Genomic DNA, 21,178 nt, shown 5'->3' on the forward strand with positions numbered 1-21,178 from the left:
TGACGAATAGGGGGAGGTTGAATGCCAAGGACCTGATGAGCATACTCACTAAAGTTGGAGAAGGATCTCACTAAGCTCGTCGGGGAGGAGGAGTTTGCAGTGATGAGATGGGCACCCTCGTCGTCGTCATCAAAAGCTGGAGCAGAGAGCCTCCAAGGACGGGTCCAGGGGACCGTAATTGGGGGAGGAGGAGAAACTCCTAGATGGTAAGCTAAGAATTCAGCAGGGGAGGCGAAACGACGAGGGAGAGAAAAGTCATTGGTCCCATCGATCATAGGCTTGGGTGCACAGCAGGGCTTGGGAGAAGCAGGGGCACCGACCCCATCAGTCATAGATTTGGTAGGGCGACGTTTCCAAGAAGGGAAGGAATTACGCTGCCGTTGAACCAGAGCAGGGGCATTAACCGAGGCGGGAAAACGCAGTTTCCAAAGGAGTGTCCAAAACAGAAACAACTATGGCACCGTAACAGGTTGCGGTAGGAAGGTCGTTGATGATCATGGGCCAGACAGCGAGAGCAGGCCAAAGGCCCAGATAACTGATGATTTGGTCTGGCCCCCAAAATTCCAGCATATTTAAACTTGTGGATATTGGCATTAAGCTCCAAATTAAGAGGAGCTAAATTAGCAGATTTTTTGCGAATAAAGGTGGCTTGATGAGCATTAACACCTGAATTTGAAAAACTAGAGGGCCTTCCAGGAGCAGCCGCACGAACTGGAACGGAGTTAGCTCCGGCGAGCGGCGGCGGACGTACCAGGGGTTGATGTCCAGTGCGCGGCGGCGGATGTGCCAGGGGCTGATGCTTATTACGGCTGACAGTGGTCCATTTGGCTTTCTCTTCAGCAGACCAACGTACAAATTCTCCCTGGTAGCGAGGGCCACCATTGTGCCAGAGATTGAAGAAAATCTTGAAGCTCGAACCTTCAAAGGATCGAAGCTTGTATATGTGGAAACCAACAACCTGAGAAGAAACAGAGAACCGGAACACACGATCTCCCAAAGACCGAACATTGAACAATTCAGCAGAACCTCCGATAACAGACTGGAGGATTAGGGATGCCGAACGTTCGTCCAACTTAAACTTGCACCGGCCAACAGAAAGAACGAGAAAGAAGTGGGGTGATGGAGGGACGGGACAAACCGAAAGACCATACTTGCGGAGGATCTCAGCTTCCACAACCTTCCCTGGTCCGAAGCTAAGACCAGAAAGCTCTATCGTGGGGGAGTTTGTCAGCCGGCACATCATCGACCCAGCGTTCTGCTTCACCATGCTGTTCGGGTCAAAAGCTTTTGAATAATGTACATGCGTGTACAAATCAGTTTTCACGTTTCAGGTCCGAGTCCCGGACACGCGTTGCATGCAACGGAAACGGACTCGGACTCGGACTCCGACTGCGATACACCGCGCGTAGGCATGAATTGGCCCACCAAGATCGGTGAATATTGGTCCTCATATTCCTTAGAATCCCCATAACAGAAAATCTGACTTTTACAAAAATTAATTTTCAAGCCTGATAACTATTCAAAAGCATATAAAAGAATTTTCGTACTTTTTTGCTTGCTGAATATCATGTTCCAGGAATCCAAACAACACAGATGATTACTATTAATAATGTAGATTTTCTTAATTTTACTTTACCACTAGTCACCTCAACAGTGCCATCTTATTTTTCGAAAGCATCAAACTCTTATATTTTCTAAAACAACAAAAATCTGATGAATCCATCCTTTTCGGGGTTCAGTGAGCAAAAGTATTAGTACTATTATCTGAATCTAAGTAGTAGGAGCTTCTAATCCGTAAATATCAAAGGTAGAGATAGATAGATATCGATAGAGAGATAGATAGCTACTCCTGACACCGAAATCTGCACTCAAAATCGAGGCAGATTTATGCAGTGTAGCTTTCCTTGAACCACGGCTCAAGAACATTATTTCAAAGTGTTCTTATTATTAGGAGCGATTAGATATCATTATCATCATAGGCACATGGTAATCACTTCTTGATCGGTTGCTCGGGTGCCTTTTCTGCCGGCGTTTCAGCTGCCACCGGTGGAGATCCAGCAGCAGTGGTGCTCACGGCAGCCTTGTCATCACTGCCATCAGTCTTCTTCTCCGCCGGTCCAGCCGCCTGCTTACCATCCTTCTTCTCGTCCTTGTTGCCATCTTTCTTGGCGTCCTTACCTCCATCCTTCTTCTCCTCCTCCTTGGCCTGCGGTGGAGACGGCGGCACCATGTGCGCTGGTGGTTTCTCCTTGAGTTTCACGAGCACATGGCGCATGCGGGAGAGGTCGGTGGCCTTGCCGGGCTTGGGACCCTGCACCACCACGATGCCGGGCTTCCGCTCCTGCTCCTTCCTCTTGCCCCTCTTCTCCAGCCCCGGGATCTCGTGCGGCACCAGCTCCGCGATCGCCTTCCAGTACTGCCGGTCTGCCTCCTTGTGGAACCTCTCTTGGTTTGCCAGGGACAGCTGTTGGTTTTGGTTGGTGGTGGTACAACAGAGGCATCAACAACGATTACAGTTACATCATTTGATTTGATCGTTAACGATGTGTCGAATTCTCAGATCGGTGCATGCATACCTTCTCCCTGTCTCTGTTGTGCGTTCGGTTCGTCTCGCAGTTGAGCCTGCGCTTATCAAGGAAGGACTTCTTGAACTGCTCTGCTTCTGCGATGATCTCGTCGCGACGCTCCCTCTCCTTCCGTTCCTTCTCCTCCAGCATCGATGCATTCTGGCTGAAAATCAAGCAATCCATTCGAATTTCTCAATCTTCTGGTCAGAAATCATCTAGAATCGCGCTCCGCATTCAAATGCAAATTGAAGCGACGAGATGTACAGAATTTCAGATCAGGGATCTTGCGACGACAAAACGAGTCACTCACCGGCGCCACTCTCGGCGGAGGATGCCCTCTTCCCTCATGGCCTCCGGCGGCGGCAGGACGGCGCCATCGTCGGCGGCGCCACTGAACAGGTCCTCATCGAGGCCGCCACCGCCAATGCCGATGCCTCCTACGACGTGCGCTGCGCCATCCATCACGTCCTGGGCGCCCATGACATGTTCCACGCCGTTCGCGTCGCTGCCGGCGTACCCGTACGCGGGGCCGCCGTTGGAGTAAGGCGGCATGCCGAAGACTCCGTACCCGCCGCCGTCTCCCGCGGCGCCGCCCAGATCGTCCTCCGAGACGACGGTGCCGAAGGACGAGTAGGACGCGGCGAAGCGGTGGCCGCGGCGCATGCCCAAGCCGAGGCCCTGCTGCTCGCCGCCGCCGCCGTACTCGGCTGCGATTCCGTCGGCGGCAGGGTCGTCGAAGGGGGCCGGCGGTAGCGCGTCGTCATCTCCTACGACCGCCGTGATGGAGTCGAATGAGGACATGATCGCTCGTTGTGGTATCTTGGCTTGCAAGGTTTTGGATCCGACACAAATGGAGTGGAGGTGGAGGTGCTGCGAAGCAGAGGCTCCCAAGTGTTTGACCGTTTTTATCTCCCGCCCGCAGGTGGCGGGAAACATTCTTCCTCTTTGCGCTCTTGTCTCTCCATACACATCTTTGCTCTATAAAATTTCTTTTTTACAATAACAATATTTCGAACTTGTTTGGCACAGCTCAACTTCACTAGTAAAGTTGTTTTTTTGAAAATAGCTTCATGAGTAACTTTCTAGATGAAGCTAAGCTGTTTTGGAAAAAGTGTTTGGTAAAATAGCTTCACTAACTACTTCATACATAGTTGAGAGAGAGAAATGAGAGAGAGAGCTGCAATAAGCTACTTTTTTCAGCTTCATCCAACTTATGACTTTGTGAGATGAGAGGAAAAACAGCTTCACTCATAAAGCTATTTTAGAAATAAGTGTTTAGCAAAAAAAAACAGCTCACAATAGCTCATGAAGCTGTTGTGAGCTGTACCAAACAGGCCCTTCCTCTTTGCGCTCTTGTCTCTCCATACACATCTTTGCTCTATAAAATCTTTTTTAACAATAACAATACTTTTTTTTCAAGATTCAGTACAGACGTAACACTCATATACTTTCTCCGTCCTATTAGAAATATCGTTTTTTACTTTTAGATTTCTTATTTAATTGTTCGTTTTATTTAATTTTTAATACAAATAGTAAAATAAATAAATTATTATTAAAATATTTTTATTAACAAAATAAATTATAACAAAACAAATAATATTTATACATAAATTTTGAATAAAACGAACCATCAAAAAGTTTAAAAGTAAAAAAATAACATTTTTAATGAGACCGAAGGAGTACAAGAGTGCACACTCATCCCAACCCTATGAACACGAACATACACGGATACACACCCCACTCACACTTATATTCACCCGCTTGTACTTGTCTCTAAAATGCAGACCGTACCCATATTAACGAAGAGTCCGTTATTTAGCATGCCAATAAAAACTACTAAGAGCATCCTAGCAATTTGTCATCTGATTTTGATATCCTTAATTTTTTGACAAATTCAAAAAACTCTCTCTAATAATTTAGCATCTGGTTTTGACATTTTTAACAAGTTGACAAAAATCTCTTAATTGCACGTATATTACTTCCGTCTTCAATAAACCATGTTATGTATGTGTTTATACTAATTTATTAGTTTGAGTATGTTTATATACTCCATTTAAGATACTTCAGATCTTCGTACGTGATTTTTTTTCAAAAGAGACCATACTTTTTAATATATTACTAAAATACCACTACAGTACTATATAAAATATAGTATAATCATATACTTCATGTATACTTGCATACTTGATATACATACTACCCTAGATAATTTAGTATGATCATATACTACGTTTACATATACTTCATTGGACTATATATATCATAAATCTAAAGATACATACATAGGAGTAACTACTTCTAGGGAGTAGAAAAAATTTACCATATACATATATATATATATATATATATATATATATATATATATATATATATATATATATATATATATATATATATATATATATATATATATATATATATATATATATATATATTGTACCCTGGGTACTAAATAGTAATTAGTACCCGAGCGAACCCAACGCACCGCTGGTTGAGCCACACTTCGGCGGGTGCTGCCTCCGTCTTTTTTCTTTCTCCAGCACCCACCTCTTATATAATTATTATATTCTTTTTCCGATCCAATTTTTCACGTTCCATTATTGATCGTGGGAGACGCCGATTTTTTTATCCGCACTCATCCACACGACCCAACTCGCCGCCGCCCCCGCCGCACAGCCTCAGCTCGCCGCCGCGCCTGCTCCCTTGTTCGGTTCCGGTGAGCTCTCTGCACTTGGGCCCGCGTCTGCTACCCATCCCATTGCATCGAGCTGGTAGCAGTTTGTCTTCTCGTCTCCAAATCTTCACCTTCTTCCGAATCCCTATGCTGAGTGAATCCACGACGGCGACCACGTCTTATCCGCAACTACCTTGCCCGATGGATTCGGCAGCGGCGACGTCCTCGCCATACCTGCAGCACCCATCTACATATGGCGGCATCGGCGGCGGTGTCCATGGCGGCGCCGTATCCGCGCCATCCACAGCATCCCTCCACAGAGCCCCTCAGCATGATTCGACGGCGGCAGCGGCACCCTCACCTTATACGTACGAGGAGAATCGCTCACCTCAACCATCCCCTAGTATGGTACGCATCCATCCTGACTCACATTCGATTCTCCAATTTTGGTCCTTTTTATTGTTGGGGATGGGAATTAACGATTAGTTGGCAATCTCACTTTCTTGTGTTGTGTGCAGATCCAAGACCTAAAGAAGTTTGTTTGATTATGATCTTTTTGCTCATGGAGATCTGGAATCTATTTACAGGAAGATGCAAGTTGAGGAACTTTCAGGCCATGTATTTAATTTGTTTAAAAATATATGCACATTGCGACTTTTATATTTAATTTTGTTTTTTACATTGTTCTAGTGCAAAATAGCAGTACAACACTGCTGCAGCAACACGGCATGATCTCATCTGCCATTAAAATCGATCTATGTTCTGCTCGCATGGGTAATTCTTTATCTTTTCCTTGTTGCATGAAATGAGCCTGGAGGTTGTTTAGCTTACTAGATATAGCTTATTTGTATCATTTATAAATTACTGCAAGGGACCTTTTTGCCTCATATTTTTCTTACCAGTTTAGTTATGCTTTGTACTTATTTTTTATTTTCAGTCAACACAGACCTGTTCACCTGTCCAGTTCTCTAATCTTCTTTTGATTGTTTAATCTAACAAGTTGCTAGTCCGCTATTCATATTGCTGTTATCTCCTTCCTATCCTTGTTTTGTTTTCTCATGCTTTCTATTTTTAGAATAAAGAACCGTAGATACAATAGTTTTTTGCTCTTTAGTCTGTAATCTAGTTCACTAATCTTTCTTTATAATAATATCTCCACAACATAAAATAGAAAATATTTTCTCCCTTCTTGTTCACTTCTTTCAATTTACATATACATAGAAAAATAAAATAATAATAAGACTCGCATCCAAATTGAGTACAAGAAAATTTAGGCCTTGTTTAGTTACGAAAAGTGAAAAGTTTTCGGAACTGTAGCACTTTCGTTTGTTTGTGACAAATATTATCCAATCATAGACTAACTAGGATCAAAAGATTCGTCTCGTGATTTACAGCTAAACTGTGTAATTAGTTTTTGTTTTCGTTTATATTTAATGTTTCATGCATGTGCCATAAGATTCGATGTGACGGGGAATCTTGAAAACTTTTTGGTTTTCAGGGTGAACTAAACAAAGCCTTAGAAAATTATAGCAATATGAATCTTGCTAACTAAGCATTTGCATCGATTTTCAGCTTAGCAGAAATGGATGATTCGTACATGATGTCACTTTATATGAATATATACATTTTTTTAGCAAGAAACTTATATTAATATATATAAAGATTTAACTTTCACATGCATCAAATGTAAATAAAATATCTCTATGCCCATTCTTATCCAATATACATCTAAATCTTCAGATATACTAGTAGACCTTAGCATCCAGAGGTCCACACGGAGCTGCCTGCTTGGATAGGCTACAGCGCCTGCTAAGTAGCCACTAAGCATGCACTATCTAGAACTAAACGAAGTCAAGACGAGAGTAATTTTTATCCTTGTCTTCTACATGGTCTTTATTATCCCTTGCATGTGCATCTGTGCTGTTTTCTTGCTTGCAAGCCAAGAGTTGTGGTGATATAGAATTTATTCTGATAGTACTCCTTGTATTTAGCTAATTGCTTTTCAGTCAAATATGACCTTAGTAGTCCTAGTCTTACCTTTTATTTATGATGCTTGAGTTCTTACCTAGTCATCACAGCACTCCTTGGGATGGGATCAATATTTGCGGTTTGACTAATGAACTTCTATGTTAAGAATAAATTTGGGCACAAGTATTTCTGGATCGAACTCACAATGTAATTTGAAAGTTGAATTTATATGGTTAAGAATACATTTGCTCACATGAGCAGTGTGTGTATCCAAGACTCAAAAACAATATTTGTTGTTTACTTGTTTGAACAAAGAGATTTTGTTGTTAGAAATAAATCTGGCCACAAGGTTTTGTGTTGAACAAATGTTTCTTTATGACTGAAATAAAACAAAGTTTGTGGTTTGAAAAATGATTTTTTGTGGCGAAGGATAAATTTGATATATGGAAAATTATGCTTGAAGATCCACAAGAGTATAAATTTTGCAGTTGTTTCCATTGATAATTAGTTTCTTTTTCAGCGGTGCTAATTTTCCAATTTTACACATTTAATTTATGGCTGCTTTAGCTTCCAAATCATTAACACTAGTTATTTCTATTTTTTATCATTTTAGTTAGCCTTCCACCAGTAGGAGATGTCTGCTTCATCTGCACTCCATCAGCAACAGTAGCGTGCCGCTAGCACAAAAAAAAAGGTATGCTGGAGAATGCAGCTCTTCCCTGCAGCTAGTTTTCTTCTGCCTCTGTTTTCTTCCACTAAAATTGCAGCCACCAATCAGTGATATTTGTGTGATTAAAACTAACCGAGTTAATTCGTATTTTCCAATTCTTGCTCAAAGGCTGCTTTTGACTAAATTGGATTTACCTTTCATATTCACTTTGAATATATTATAGGCAATTTCAACTTAACTAAATACTTCACCTCGCGAATCAAACTGTATGCTGAGTTAAGCAAATTGATTATTGCAGTCCAAAAGTTAGGTTTAGTAATTCTTTGTTCACTCAGCTGTTGCATGGTGCTTTCCTCACTAGCAGCCTTCACCTAGCAAGATCCCAATGAGGCAATGAGGCACGCGCAATCCTTATCTTTTTTTTTTGGATTTGGATTAGGCTAATTTTAGGCTTATCTGTAGATTGTGAATTCTTTGCACAGTCATTTCTCCAGCTGCTGGTGTTGTATTATATGGGGCATTCCTAGAGTTGAGCACAAAGTCCTTAATACCCTTAATATCCTAGTGGCTTGGAAAATATTGAAAAACTAAAATGCTTTTGTGTTTGAGGGTGATAGGCCTAACATAGAGGTGCTGCTTCATTGGGCTTCCAATGAAGATGCCCTGTGGTGCTTGGTAGGGGCATCTGCATTGCATAGGCTTTTGGCTAGGCCCCTTGTCGTAGATCATTAATGAGTTGAGTCTTTTCTTTTTTGGGTCAGGGTTGTATGTAGACTATTTTCAGATTATTTACATCTATCATTCTAATTTCCCTTTCAAGCCAAATTTATGTTTTTCTTTTTTGCAGGAAATAAACCTTCTTGTGTGGATGGATGCTTTTAGTTGATTACCACAGATATACATGTCGCCGTGGCCTACCTCTAAACTATTAGAATCCTAATATCCTCCATTACATGTGCTATAATAGATTGTTATATAATTATTTATGTATCCTACTATCTTCTACCCATAATCTTGGTTTCAAAGGTGACTAGGTGTCCAGGCGAGATCTAGTTGTGCGCCTAGGCGACAAGGCACCACTGTTCCCCAAGGCGAGCTAGGTTCGCTGTGGACGCCTAGGCCGTTGCCTTTGAAGCAGGGCTCATAATACTTTCCCTTTTGTTTTGTTTCAAGCTATATAAGGTTCCAGACTTCCAGTTGATCCATTTATATTATTATAAGTATAATAACATATTACTTAGGTACTACATTAATTTTTTACCGTTTTCTTGAGTATCTATAATGTATCCTTGGCTTATTGAATTTACTGTAAGCTAAGTTATGCTATCACCATTCTTCACTTATAAAAATATGTTAATGCTTCTCATATACAATTATACACTACAGATTCTTCACTCTGAAAAAGACAAGACACTCTCTATGGATGGTGAACATTTTTACCATTTTCATCTAAAAGAACAAAATATAAACATTTGTAGTTTTCAAATAGCTAAACAATCTTAAGCAAATATTAGGTGGAGATTGCTCTACAATGTTTTTAGGTAAATAGTTTATATTTTATCTGCTAGTATTTTTGTACTTAACTAATTGTATTATTAATGGTTTTGATCAAAGCAGGATGCATTCGGGGTTGTCTAACCTGTGCTTTCCGTAGGGTGGTTCGTCCTGTTTGGTGCCTACTGCTGCAGTATTCTTCATATACGGGAATGTTACAAAGATCACTATAGTACCCACTAGAATTGTATTAAAGTTACAAAATTTCAAGTTACTTTGGTAACAAATAATGTTTGTCACCAACTTACTTTTATGCTTTGATCCTAGACAAACATAGAAAATGTTGCACATACTTTGATTTGACAATTTTATTGTTCTTCATGAACAAATACTTAACAATTTTATATTGAAAACTATAAAATGTTATTCTTGACAGGGATTAATAATTGAAAACATAGTATGATTTTGTACTTATAACAGCTTTACACTTTAACTATAAAAATTCATTGTTCTTGACAGCGATATAGTGTAGGCACTGCCAAGAAAAATGCAAAAAAAAAATTGCAACAAGGAACATGAAAAGTCTACGCAAAAGTGATGCAAAAAAAGAATGGGAAAAGTCCACGCAAAAAAAAGAAATTATGAAAAGGAATGGGAAAAGTCCACGCAAAAAAAAAGAAATTATGAAAAGGAAAAGAACGTTAACAGTTTAAAAAAAGGAAACATGAATAGAAAAGGAAATAGAAACGTGAAAAGTTCACGCAAATAAAAAGAAACATGAAAAAAAAAGAACATGAAAAGTCCACGTAAAAAGGAGGAACACAAAAGAAAATAGAAAACCGGATGTGTGGAAGAAAACCACGCTGCCGAAGGAGAAAAAACACGCATGCGGCATACGCGCGGGACGCTGGGTGGACCGGAGCGGATCGTGACTGGCTGCCTCGGACGATCGTGCGTGCGCGTGTTGCCGTGGGGGGCTCGGGTACCGAATACTAATCAGTACCCAGGGTATCCATTAGCGCATATATATATATATATATATATATATATATATATATATATATATATATATATATATATATATATATATATATATATATATATATATATATATATATATATATATATATATATATATATATATATATATATATATATATATATATATATATATATATATATATATATGTGTGTGTGTGTGTGTTTTTTTTTTTTCTATAGCTAGCTACAGAATATCTAATTCTGTAGCCAGATCCAAACCATGCGCAAGACTAAAACACCAGCCGGCAAGCACACCAGCCCACAGCTTGCCTCATAAATCTAGGCATTTATTATTTATATTAAATTGGATTGGATAAATAGGACACCCGATAATCACGCTGTTTCCTTTTTTTAGATAAAGAATAAAATATCCGGCTTCATCTATACGAAGATAGAATCAGGTCAATTATTACACCGACTAAGTGTCGTAAGTTCGGCTGTATAAGAAGCAGCCCCACAAAACCACTGGAGAAAAAGTTTTTGACTAAACGCAATCAACATCTCTATGTGCGAGCCATCCATTGGAACTAAAAAAAGCTAAAGCCGATGTCTCGAGGTGGACTGCTGCTGAGATAAGATAATCTTTGAGATCATCATGCCGCTGCAAGCTCGCCCATTGGCGTAGCCAGTGAGTTTTTCTGAAGAGTACCTGCAAAAGAGATTTAGGTTTGTCTTTATCAAAAACTATTTCATTCCGTGTTATCCATATATCCCACAATAAGACTGATGCTGCTGTTAACAACAACGTACATTTGCTGCCCCCGACGTCTTGCTTGGTCCGCATGCCCGCCGGCGGTTGCGGATTTTCTTGCAGCTCGCCTCGTGTGGATGGCAGCGGAGGAGCGACCGCCTCGCGTGGTGCGATGCCCCTTCTACTGCCGGCAGCAGACGACCTGCAACGGCCCTGCCACCCTGTGACGCGACCGGCGGCGCGTCCGCGACGTGACCAGCAAGGGGCCAGGTCCGGTGGAGTAGCGTGCCTCTTGTGGCGACGGTGTGGCCTTCCTCTTAGCAATGACGACCCTCCAACGCCACCAATGGCGGCAGTGACGATGTCGCGGCCTGGCTCGGAGCCATCCCCGACCGGCGGCGCGCGGCTTCCTCTTGTGGTCCGGCTGTTGGAGCCAGACGATGCCCTGGACTCCGGACCTCGACGCCGGTGTCTCTGTGATAACCGCGGCAAGAGTTTACAAACGAGATCGTAGGCACACGAGATTAGATGGATATGTCGCTGCTAGGAATCGCAGCTTCTCACGGTCTTAATTCATTGATATTTATACACATGACACAGTCCCAGGCTCATACGCCTGAGTCCCACCGCGCCACCCCGTACACCGTACGTGTCCCGTTTCACCGCGGTTCACGTCGCATGCGCAATGTCCGGGATGACGCAAACTCGACCAACCCAGGATAGATCGTGCCCTAGCATGCCACCGGTCACGTCCTCCCCATATCTAGCTATTACAAGACTCCAGTGTTTAACCAAACAAAGATTACATAATGACGCATCAATTTAGCTAACAAACTCCCCCTAAACTTGATGCACCTTGATGACGCCCAAAGCTTGCCGAAGCTCCAAGAATCTCACCCTTCCCAAGGACTTAGTGAACATATCAGCCAGCTGCTCCTCGGTCCTGACATGATCGACCTCCACCTTGCCTTGCTCAATGCACTAATGAATAAAGTGATATTTAGTGTCTATATGCTTACTCATGTCATGATGCACCGGGTTTTTACTTAGAGCAATAGCCGACATATTGTCCATCAGCAGCTTCACAGGCATCTCCTTTGTTTCCAACAAGTCTCCAATCAGCCGACTGAGCCAAACACCCTGACAGGCTGCTGCAGCTGCTGCAACGTATTCTGCTTCACAAGATGAGAGAGCAACAATCTTTTGTTTCTGTGAAGCCCAGGTGACCACGCTCTTCCCAAGAAAATACACGACTCCCGTAGTGCTCTTTCTGCTCTCGGTATCACCAGCAAAGTCGCTGTCACTGTAGCCAAGCAGCAAAGGCTTCAGTTCAGCTCCTCGTTCATACTTGCAGCCAAACTCCACTGTCCCCTTCAAATATCTGAGAATGTGTTTGACAGTACCCCAGTGTTGCTTAGTTGGAGCCTCCATGTGTCTACTCACAACACCTACCGAGTATGCAAGGTCTGGCCTGGTGTTAACGATGTACCTTAGACTCCCAATAATACTTCTATATGCTGTAGGATTCAACACTTCTTCTTCCATCGACTTCGTGAGCTTGAGCCTTGCCTCCATAGGAGTAGCACAGGGATTGCAGTTTGTCATACTTGCATTCTCCAATATTTTCAGTGCATAAGCACTTTGGCTCAGTGTGATTCCATCTCTTCCTTGCTTCACTTCAATTCCCAAGTAATAGCTCAAGAGACCCAAATCACTCATGCTGAATTTCTCTTTCATCTCTAGCTTGAACCGACTAATTTCATTTACATCAGGACCCGAGATGACAGGATCATCAACATAAACGCCCACTATCAGGAATGAATTCTTGCTAGTCCTTCTGTACACAGCATACTCAAGTTTACTTCTCACAAAGCCAAGATTGATCAGCTCCTTGTCAAGCTTAAAATTCCAGGCTCGAGGTGCTTGCCTTAAGCCATAGAGCGCTTTATTCAGCTTCAACACTTTGTCACCCTTGCCAACTATGAAACCAGGAGGCTGCTGTACATATACTGTCTCGGTCAGATCACCATTCAAAAAAGCCGACTTGACGTCCATGTGATGTATCTGCCAACCACCATGTGCAGCAAGTGCAAGAAGCACCCTCACTGTCTCTATTCTAGCCACCGGTGCAAAGACTTCATCAAAATCCACACCCTGTTGCTGAGCATAGCCCTTAGCCACTAATCTTGCTTTATGCTTCACAATCCTTCCTTCAGGATTTTTCTTAACTTTGAAAACCCACTTCAACCCAATGGCTCTCTGTCAGGCTGGTAAATCACTGACATCCCAGGTTCTGTTGCTTTCAATAGCTTGCATTTCAGCCTGCATTGCTTGTCGCCAACACTCCTCCTTCAGCGCCTCCTCCACAGACCCCGGTTCTTCTGCTGCAACTAAACAAAGCCCGCTATATTCCATGTCATGAATCTCGTCTGTGGTGTCGAGTAAGTTTGTGATGGTTCGATACCGCCTAGGACCTCCATCAGAATCTTCAGAGGCATCCGTGGGCGGGGTTGCCCACTGAACTGTTGTTGCCGACGGTGTTGATCCCAACCCTCCTGAGATTGGCGTATGTGGTGGCGTACTATGCCCACCATTACCATCGTCATCCAATGGAATTGTAGCCTCCGGTGATGCCGGCGCTCCAGAGAAAATCGGGCCGTCAGGCAGTACACCGTCTGTTGCCGGATGGTGAACAGTATCTGCATACCCGTCAATACTGAATGTGCTGCTGGGCGCCTGTCGGCTTCCCTGCTCCCCCCAATTCCATGGATGCTTTTCATCAAAAATGACATCTCTGGAGATCATAAGTTTCTTATGAATTGGATCATACACTCGGTACCCTTTCGTACCTTCTCCATAGCCAAAAAACACCCCTGGGATAGATCGATCAGCCAGCTTATTTACTCCAGGTCCATTGCGTTTGGCATAAGCTCGACAGCCAAACGTACGCAAATGCCTGACACTCAGTTTCTTCCCAGACCAGGCTTCATACGGCGTCTTATTGTTTAGACTTTTAGTTGGCGAGCGATTCAGAATATACACCGCCGTCTTCACTGCCTCCCCCCAGAACTTGCCCGGTACTTTCATCGATTTAAGCAAGCATCGCGCCATTTCAACGATTGTTTGATTCCGTCGTTCAACGACGCCATTCTGTTGGGGAGTATACGGCACAGTGGTGTTGTGCCTGATTCCCCGTTCACTACAGAACGTAATGACAGCACCAGAGTCAAACTCACCACCACAATCTGTTCTGATAGCTCGCAATCGGCGACCAGACTCCACTTCGGCCGCCGTCATGATCCGCTTCAAGTATGCCAGTGCATCATCTTTTGAAGCTAACAGGTCTAACCACATGTAACGACTGAAGTCATCAACGATCAGCAAGAAATACGACTTCCCACCAGGAGTAGGTGGTGTTATGTGACCGCAGAGGTCGATATGAACTAAATCAAGTCCACCTTCTGCCCTGAAAGCTGACGCCTGTGGAAACGGTGCTCTATGATGTTTTCCAAGAGCACAGCCATCACAAACCTCTTCTGCACGCTTGATCATCGGAATCCCCTCAACCATCTGCCTCACACCAAGATCATGAAGTGCCCGAAAATTGAGGTGACCGAATCTGGCGTGCCATAGCCATGCCAGGTCTTCCATCTTTTTCAGGAGGCACACAGGCGAGGACAACTGCACCTTCATTACATACAGTCTATTTTTTCTCTCCGCCCGTATCAGCACGCTACGCTGCTTCTTATTAGCCTGGCTCCGCTCAAATACCTCCAAGATGCCATGATCAATTTCGACCCGGCACCCACTCTCCTCCAATTGACCCAAACTAACAATGTTACATTTGAGTGTAGGAATATAATATACCTCAGTGAGGACTCGATGGCCCTCATCTTTGCCACCAATAGTGACTGCGCCAATGCCTTGGATTTGCACCGTGGACCCATCACCAAACCGCACGGCGCCTCGCACAGCATCATCAAGACTTGCCAGCGACTCCCGGCAACCCGTCATATGATTTGTAGCTCCTGTGTGAAGTATCCACGCACCACTGCTGTACTCCGCCGGGAACACACGTTCCTGATTCAGGAAGACACGTTGACAGTGTTCCTCCGGCGTCCTAGCCACCGTGCACACCTGAGCTACAAGGAGTGCTCCTGTCTCAGGATCACCGTTGACATGGTGTGCCGCCTCCTGGCGTTCCTCCTTCTGCTTAGACTAGCACTCCTTCTTGTAGTGGCCCCAGATGCCGCACTTGCTGCATCTCCCCTTGCGCCATGGAGTTCCCATCGACGTCAAGTTTTTTCCTCCAAGAGTCACGCGCCTCGCCACCAGCGCGCGCCCCAGATCGCTCCTTCTTGACATACTGTTTGCCGCCTTTTGCACCGTAGTTTGAGTCCGGCTGCATACGGCTCTTATTCCTCGACATCCACTCTTCTTCTGTCAATAAGAGCTTCTCAGTTTTCTCCGTCACCTGATCCACAGAGGACTCGAACCTCTCCTCGGCCGCCCTGAGATGACCAACAAGGTCCTCAATGGTCATGGTTTTCATATCCTTGACCATCTCGATCGCCACTGCCACCTGGCTGTACCGCTGTGGCACCACCCGAAGGAATTTCTTCACCAACCGAGTATCCGTGACACTTTCTTCTCCAAGTCCACGAAGATCAGTTACGAGCTTCGAGATGCGGATGGCAAAATCATCAATTGACTCCCCCAGCTTGAACGAGATGCTCTCAAACTCGGCGAGAAGTTTCTGAGCATTCACCTCCTTAACTCGATCTGCCCCGAGTCTCATTGTCTTGATTGCCTCCCACGCCTCTTTGACGGTTTTCTTGTTCAAGAGCATCGAGTGCATGTCTTGTGGGACGCCCCGCAGCATGGCCCCAAGAGCCAAACGATCTCGACGCCGCTCCACCTTGTCAGGATCAGCTTCAACCGCATCCCATAAGTACATGCCTTCCAGATTGCACTTCACATGCGACGCCCACTCTTGATAGTTTGATCGGGTGAGCATCGGCCACACAAGATTGCCAGCGGCCTGATTGAACGCCCGATCCATGGACTCCTTCTCTCCTGAAGTGCTCATCTCGGCGATTCTTCTGATCACGCTTCCTTCTGCCTCGACTTGACGAATTGAGTCACCCTGCGTCTCCTTCTACTCTTCGCCAATGACGAACGCCACTAGAACCGACCAACCGAAGCTCTGATACCAATTGTTGGAGCCAGACGATGCCCTGGACTCCGGACCTCGACGCCGGTGTCTCTGTGATAACCGCGGCAAGAGTTTACAAACGAGATCGCAGGCACACGAGATTAGATGGATATGTCGCTGCTAGGAATCGCAGCTTCTCACGGTCTTAATTCATTGATATTTATACACATGACACAGTCCCAGGCTCATACGCCTGAGTCCCACCGCGCCACCCCGTACACCGTACGTGTCCCGTTTCACCGCGGTTCACGTCGCATGCGCAATGTCCGGGACGACGCAAACTCGACCAACCCAGGATAGATCGTGCCCTAGCATGCCACCGGTCACGTCCTCCCCATATCTAGCTATTACAAGACTCCAGTGTTTAACCAAACAAAGATTACATAATGACGCATCAATTTAGCTAACACCGGCGATCGTGTGACTCGCCCCATGAAGATCGAGCCGAGGACCAAGGTAAGTAGCAGCAAACGTCGACGATGGTAAGGCAAGGCGCGTGCCCTCGACGACGCAGCCTACTCCACCACGTGATTCAGCATGCATGTTTGGGCAGGTCCATACAGCCCACGGAGGAGATGACCGTCGGCGGCCTCGATGTTCTCGTTCGCATCCACCGCGCACCTCTCCCGCCATCGAGCCCTCGACGGACCACACGGGATCTGTGGAGTTCATCTCTGAGGTCGTGCAGCTGCACTGCACGCGGCCCACGTTAGGGTAGGCGTCTCGACTCTCGAGCCTGGTGTGCCCGGTCCTCAGTACGAGGAGGTGGCCGGTGAGTTCATGACGTGGTTGACATCATTGATCATGGGAAGGAAGAAGCCCGAATGCGCGTGGTACGCATAACTCACGCAGGTGTTTCATGGATGCCGATAGCATGGTTAACACAGCCGCCGAGCTCGACCAGGGGGTATCCTCAGCCATCCCGAGGGCTAGTGCACGCGCAACCTGGCGCATGATGTAGCTTATACTGATGTTATAGTAAATTAAATTTGATCATAGTTCAAAATTCTCGTAAATACTTGTATTCATAGAACAAAGTTTTCGTAAATATTCTTTGTGCAAGTTCTCGTAAATTTCATAGTAAGAGATATTCATGTAAATTTATTATAGTATAAAAATCTCATAAAAATTTGCAGTACAAAATTTTCATAAACATTTACAATATTCAATTCTAGTAAACATTTGTAGTACAAAATTCTCATAAATATTTACAGTATTAAAACTCTCATGCTAACTATAGTAACCAGAATATGTGCTAATTGTCGTAACAAGATCATTCTACGTGCTAATTATATTAAATAGAATATGTGCTAATTTTCGTAACAAGATCATTTGTGTGTTAATTATAAGTAACTACATTATATTATACATACTCTAGCTCGTAATATTTTGCATGCACATGTATGTACACTTGTTCTCGTAATTCTTGTTAGCTTTCCATGCATACCGCAGGGCTAACAAGAGTTTTCAAAATTAACGTCAGCAAATCAAGGAGATGTAGTAATTCGACATCCTAATTACCATACTAGTACGTGCATGTACGCCTCCGATCCTGTTATCATACTAGGAAAATAAACCAAAGACCCCACCGTTTACCGCAGAGGCTACCACCGAATGGTTAATTTTTCATTTACCATAATTATTAAACAATGCAATTAATTCCGGCAAGGTCGCTCCCACCTGGCGCTGGCTCTGAATTAGAGTGCCTGCGAGCACGGTTCGGTCGGACGGCTGGCTACAGAATAACACATTCTGTAGCTGGCTATAGAGTGGATTTTCTAAAACGGATGGTAACTGCCCACCAGGGGTGGTAGCTGCCGTCGTTGCTGGATGTTGGACGCGTGTGTCAGTAGCGCAATCTGATGGGCGGTGCTGGTTCTTCACTTTTTGGGCAGATGCATGCAATTGGGACCGATGACTGCGTGGGGACCAGCCCTTCACAGTGTTTATCTCGTGACCTTGGTTGAGAATCATCGCTGAAAAGACTACTTGGAGTTCAAATTTTTAGATAATGAAGCTTCATCTGCTAATAATTTTTTAACCATATATCTGATTTGTATCCTATTTTGACTTTATTATTTATTATGATTTTATCTACAAAATAAGGTCCCCATGACCATTTTTCATTAAAAAAATAAAATAAAAAATAAACAAACCATCTACGTCCATTGCTGAATTGGTCTCGCTTCCATTGAACTGGTGCTAGATGGGTGTGAAGGGAAGCAACCGGCTACTCCTAAAAAGGACGAAATAGCGTGGTCCTGCATTTTCCCAAATGAGAAAATAGCTGGGAAGCAAGACCAGAGCCAGAGTTGTCTGAAACATTTTAGTGGACGGGTAACTACCGCACCCAGGGTGGCATTTCATCTCAATATTTCTAGGCCTTGTTTACTTCCAAAAAATTTGTAAAATAGGAATAGTAGCACTTTTGTTTGTATTTGACAAATATTGTCTAATTATGAACTAACTAGGCTCAAAAGATTCGTCTCGTCAATTCCGACCAAACTGTACAATTAGTTTTTATTTTCATCTATATTTAATACTTCATGCATACGTCTAAAGATTCGATGTGACGGGAAATCTGAAAAAATTTGCAAAATTTTTGAGGAACTAAGCCCTAATATATATATATATATATATATATATATATATATATATATATATATATATATATATATATATATATATATGCGCACTTTCCTGGCGTGCATCTAGGTATTGCTGGTTGACGAAACCTGCATGGTGATGTGACGTGCATCTAGCACCTGATTTTGAATGCTATAGGCCTTGTTTAGTTTAAAAAAATAAGATTCTTAGTCGGAGTATTAAATGTAGATAAAAAATATAATTAATTATATAGTTTATCTGTAATTTGCGAGATGAATTTTTTGAGCTTAGTTAGTTTATGGTTGGACAATAATTACCAAATGCAAACGAAAGTGTTATAGTAGCTAGATCTAAAAAAAAACTCTCGAATTAAATAAAGCCTACTGCACTGCTTGGCGGGAGAACCACAGCCTAATCTAAAGATGGCAACGGGTACAGATTAACCGTGTGCCTGCAGGTAAAAACCCGGTAGGGTGAGGATACTAGTGCAACTTTGTGCCTACGGGTGTGGGTGCGGGTTTGTAATTGAACCTAGTGGGTAAAAACTTATGGGCATAGAAAACTTGAACCTGTACCCACTTCATCCGTAAGCCCGCTCCAACCTCATGATATGTAGATCCCTTCTTATACAATATATAAAGGAAGCAATATAGTTTTATGTTTTCCTCGCTCGTATTTATTTATATATAAGAGAACCATTTTTATGTTGATATAATGCTAACTAGTTTTGATTTTCATATTTTAACTCCTTTCTATAATCTAAGCATGTATTATTAATTTATTATTATGCAGGTTCACGAGTACATCCGCGGGTATTTCGTGTCCGTGGATGCGGGCGTGGGTGTAAAATTCTACCCGTGGCGGGTTTTGTGTCCGTGGGTACGGGCGTGGGTGTAAAATTCTACCCGTGCAGGTTTGGGATTCAACCCGCGAGTGCGAGTCTATATGTCTACATGTATTTAAATAAAAAAAGAGATTAAAAAGATATAAAATATCATTACAACTTATTATCAACGTTCGAAGTCCTATTTCGGAGAAACCAAAATTATAAATCCTATTTTGAACAAGCCACACGATTAGAGTCCTAAAATAACCAATTTTTCCTATTTATTTATTAAATATTATATAAGTCAAACCCATAACATATACAACATCTCATCCATGGACCTCAAAACGTGGGCTCTGTGAAGTCTGGTGGTATCTTCTGGTATACCAGAAGTCTGGTGTCTGAAGTTTGTCCAATGCATGCTTCCAATACTGGCCATATTAGGAGTGTTTCCATATTCGAAAATGGTGTGTTTGGGTCTTGAGTCCTAGGAACTTGTTTAGTTTCTAAAAATTTTGTAAAATTTTTCAAATTCTTCATCATATCTAATCTTGTAGCACATACATAAAGCATTAAATATAGATAAAAAAAATAACTAATTGTATAGTTTATTTGTAATTTGTAAGACGAATCTTTTGAGTCTAGTTAGCCCATGATTGGACAATATTTATCAAATACAAACGAAAGTGTTACAATGTCCATTTTGCAAAAAAATGGAACTAAACAACGCTCTAGGAAGCAAATTTTGAGGCGGACCATATGTCCTCACTCAGCTGCCTGCTGGAGCTGGATCCACCATATGCACTACTACTCCTGTTGCCTGCTTGTACTGAACAAGGCCGAGATATGCACTACTACAGATCCATCTATGCTGTTTCCACCCGGCAGGGTCTGGGTTAAGCCATTTCCCTGCTCCAACCCTTACTCCAACCCAGGCCTTGTTTAGTTCATCCAAAAACCAAAAAGTTTTCAAGATACCCCGTCACATTGAATCTTGCGGCACATACATGAAGCTTTATATATAGACAAAAACAAAAACTAATTACACAGTTTGCCTGTAAATCGTGAGACGAATCTTTTGATCCTAGTTAGTCTATAATTGGACAATATTTACCACAAACAAATGAAGTGTTACAGTACCGAAATCCGAAATCTTTTCGGAACTAAACAAAGCCCCAGACAAATTATTAGCATGCAACCGACACTGTTATGATCCATCGAAGGAAAAGCAGGATAAGCATGGAACTGATCATTATTCCGCAGAATTGAGAAGTGCTCAATAACTGATGCTGGATTGCTCACTGGGGAGACAGACTTTGAGAGTTGAGGCCTAAACTCCATTATTATCCAAGTATATTGAACTCTGGGGAGACAGACTTGGAGAGTTGAGGCCTAAACTCCATTATTATCCAAGAAGAGAGAGAT

At 43.1% G+C, this 21,178-nt stretch overlaps 1 protein-coding gene and 1 long non-coding RNA gene across 4 annotated transcripts; one reads left to right on the plus strand and one right to left on the minus strand.

Annotated features, from left to right (window-relative positions):
* On the minus strand, positions 1,926–3,479 carry LOC8061657 (clathrin light chain 3). Its single transcript, XM_002461907.2, has 3 exons — positions 2,878–3,479; positions 2,577–2,730; positions 1,926–2,464 (listed from the first exon to the last, which is right to left on the minus strand). The coding sequence occupies exons 1-3, from the start codon at positions 3,366–3,368 to the stop codon at positions 1,991–1,993; spliced, it is 1,119 nt and encodes a 372-aa protein (XP_002461952.1). The 5' UTR covers positions 3,369–3,479; the 3' UTR covers positions 1,926–1,990.
* LOC110433156 lies at positions 5,134–9,723 on the plus strand. Of its 3 annotated transcripts, XR_002450554.1 has the most exons (5): positions 5,140–5,649; positions 5,760–5,838; positions 5,932–6,015; positions 7,823–7,903; positions 8,727–9,723. It is a non-coding gene; the product is annotated as an uncharacterized LOC110433156 (long non-coding RNA). The 3 variants fall into 3 exon arrangements; XR_002450553.1 differs by having other exon boundaries at positions 5,134–5,649; positions 5,760–6,015; positions 6,982–7,903; XR_002450552.1 differs by having other exon boundaries at positions 5,760–6,015.

This window comes from Sorghum bicolor, chromosome 2 (assembly GCF_000003195.3).
Source record: "Sorghum bicolor cultivar BTx623 chromosome 2, Sorghum_bicolor_NCBIv3, whole genome shotgun sequence".
NCBI lineage: Eukaryota > Viridiplantae > Streptophyta > Magnoliopsida > Poales > Poaceae > Sorghum > Sorghum bicolor.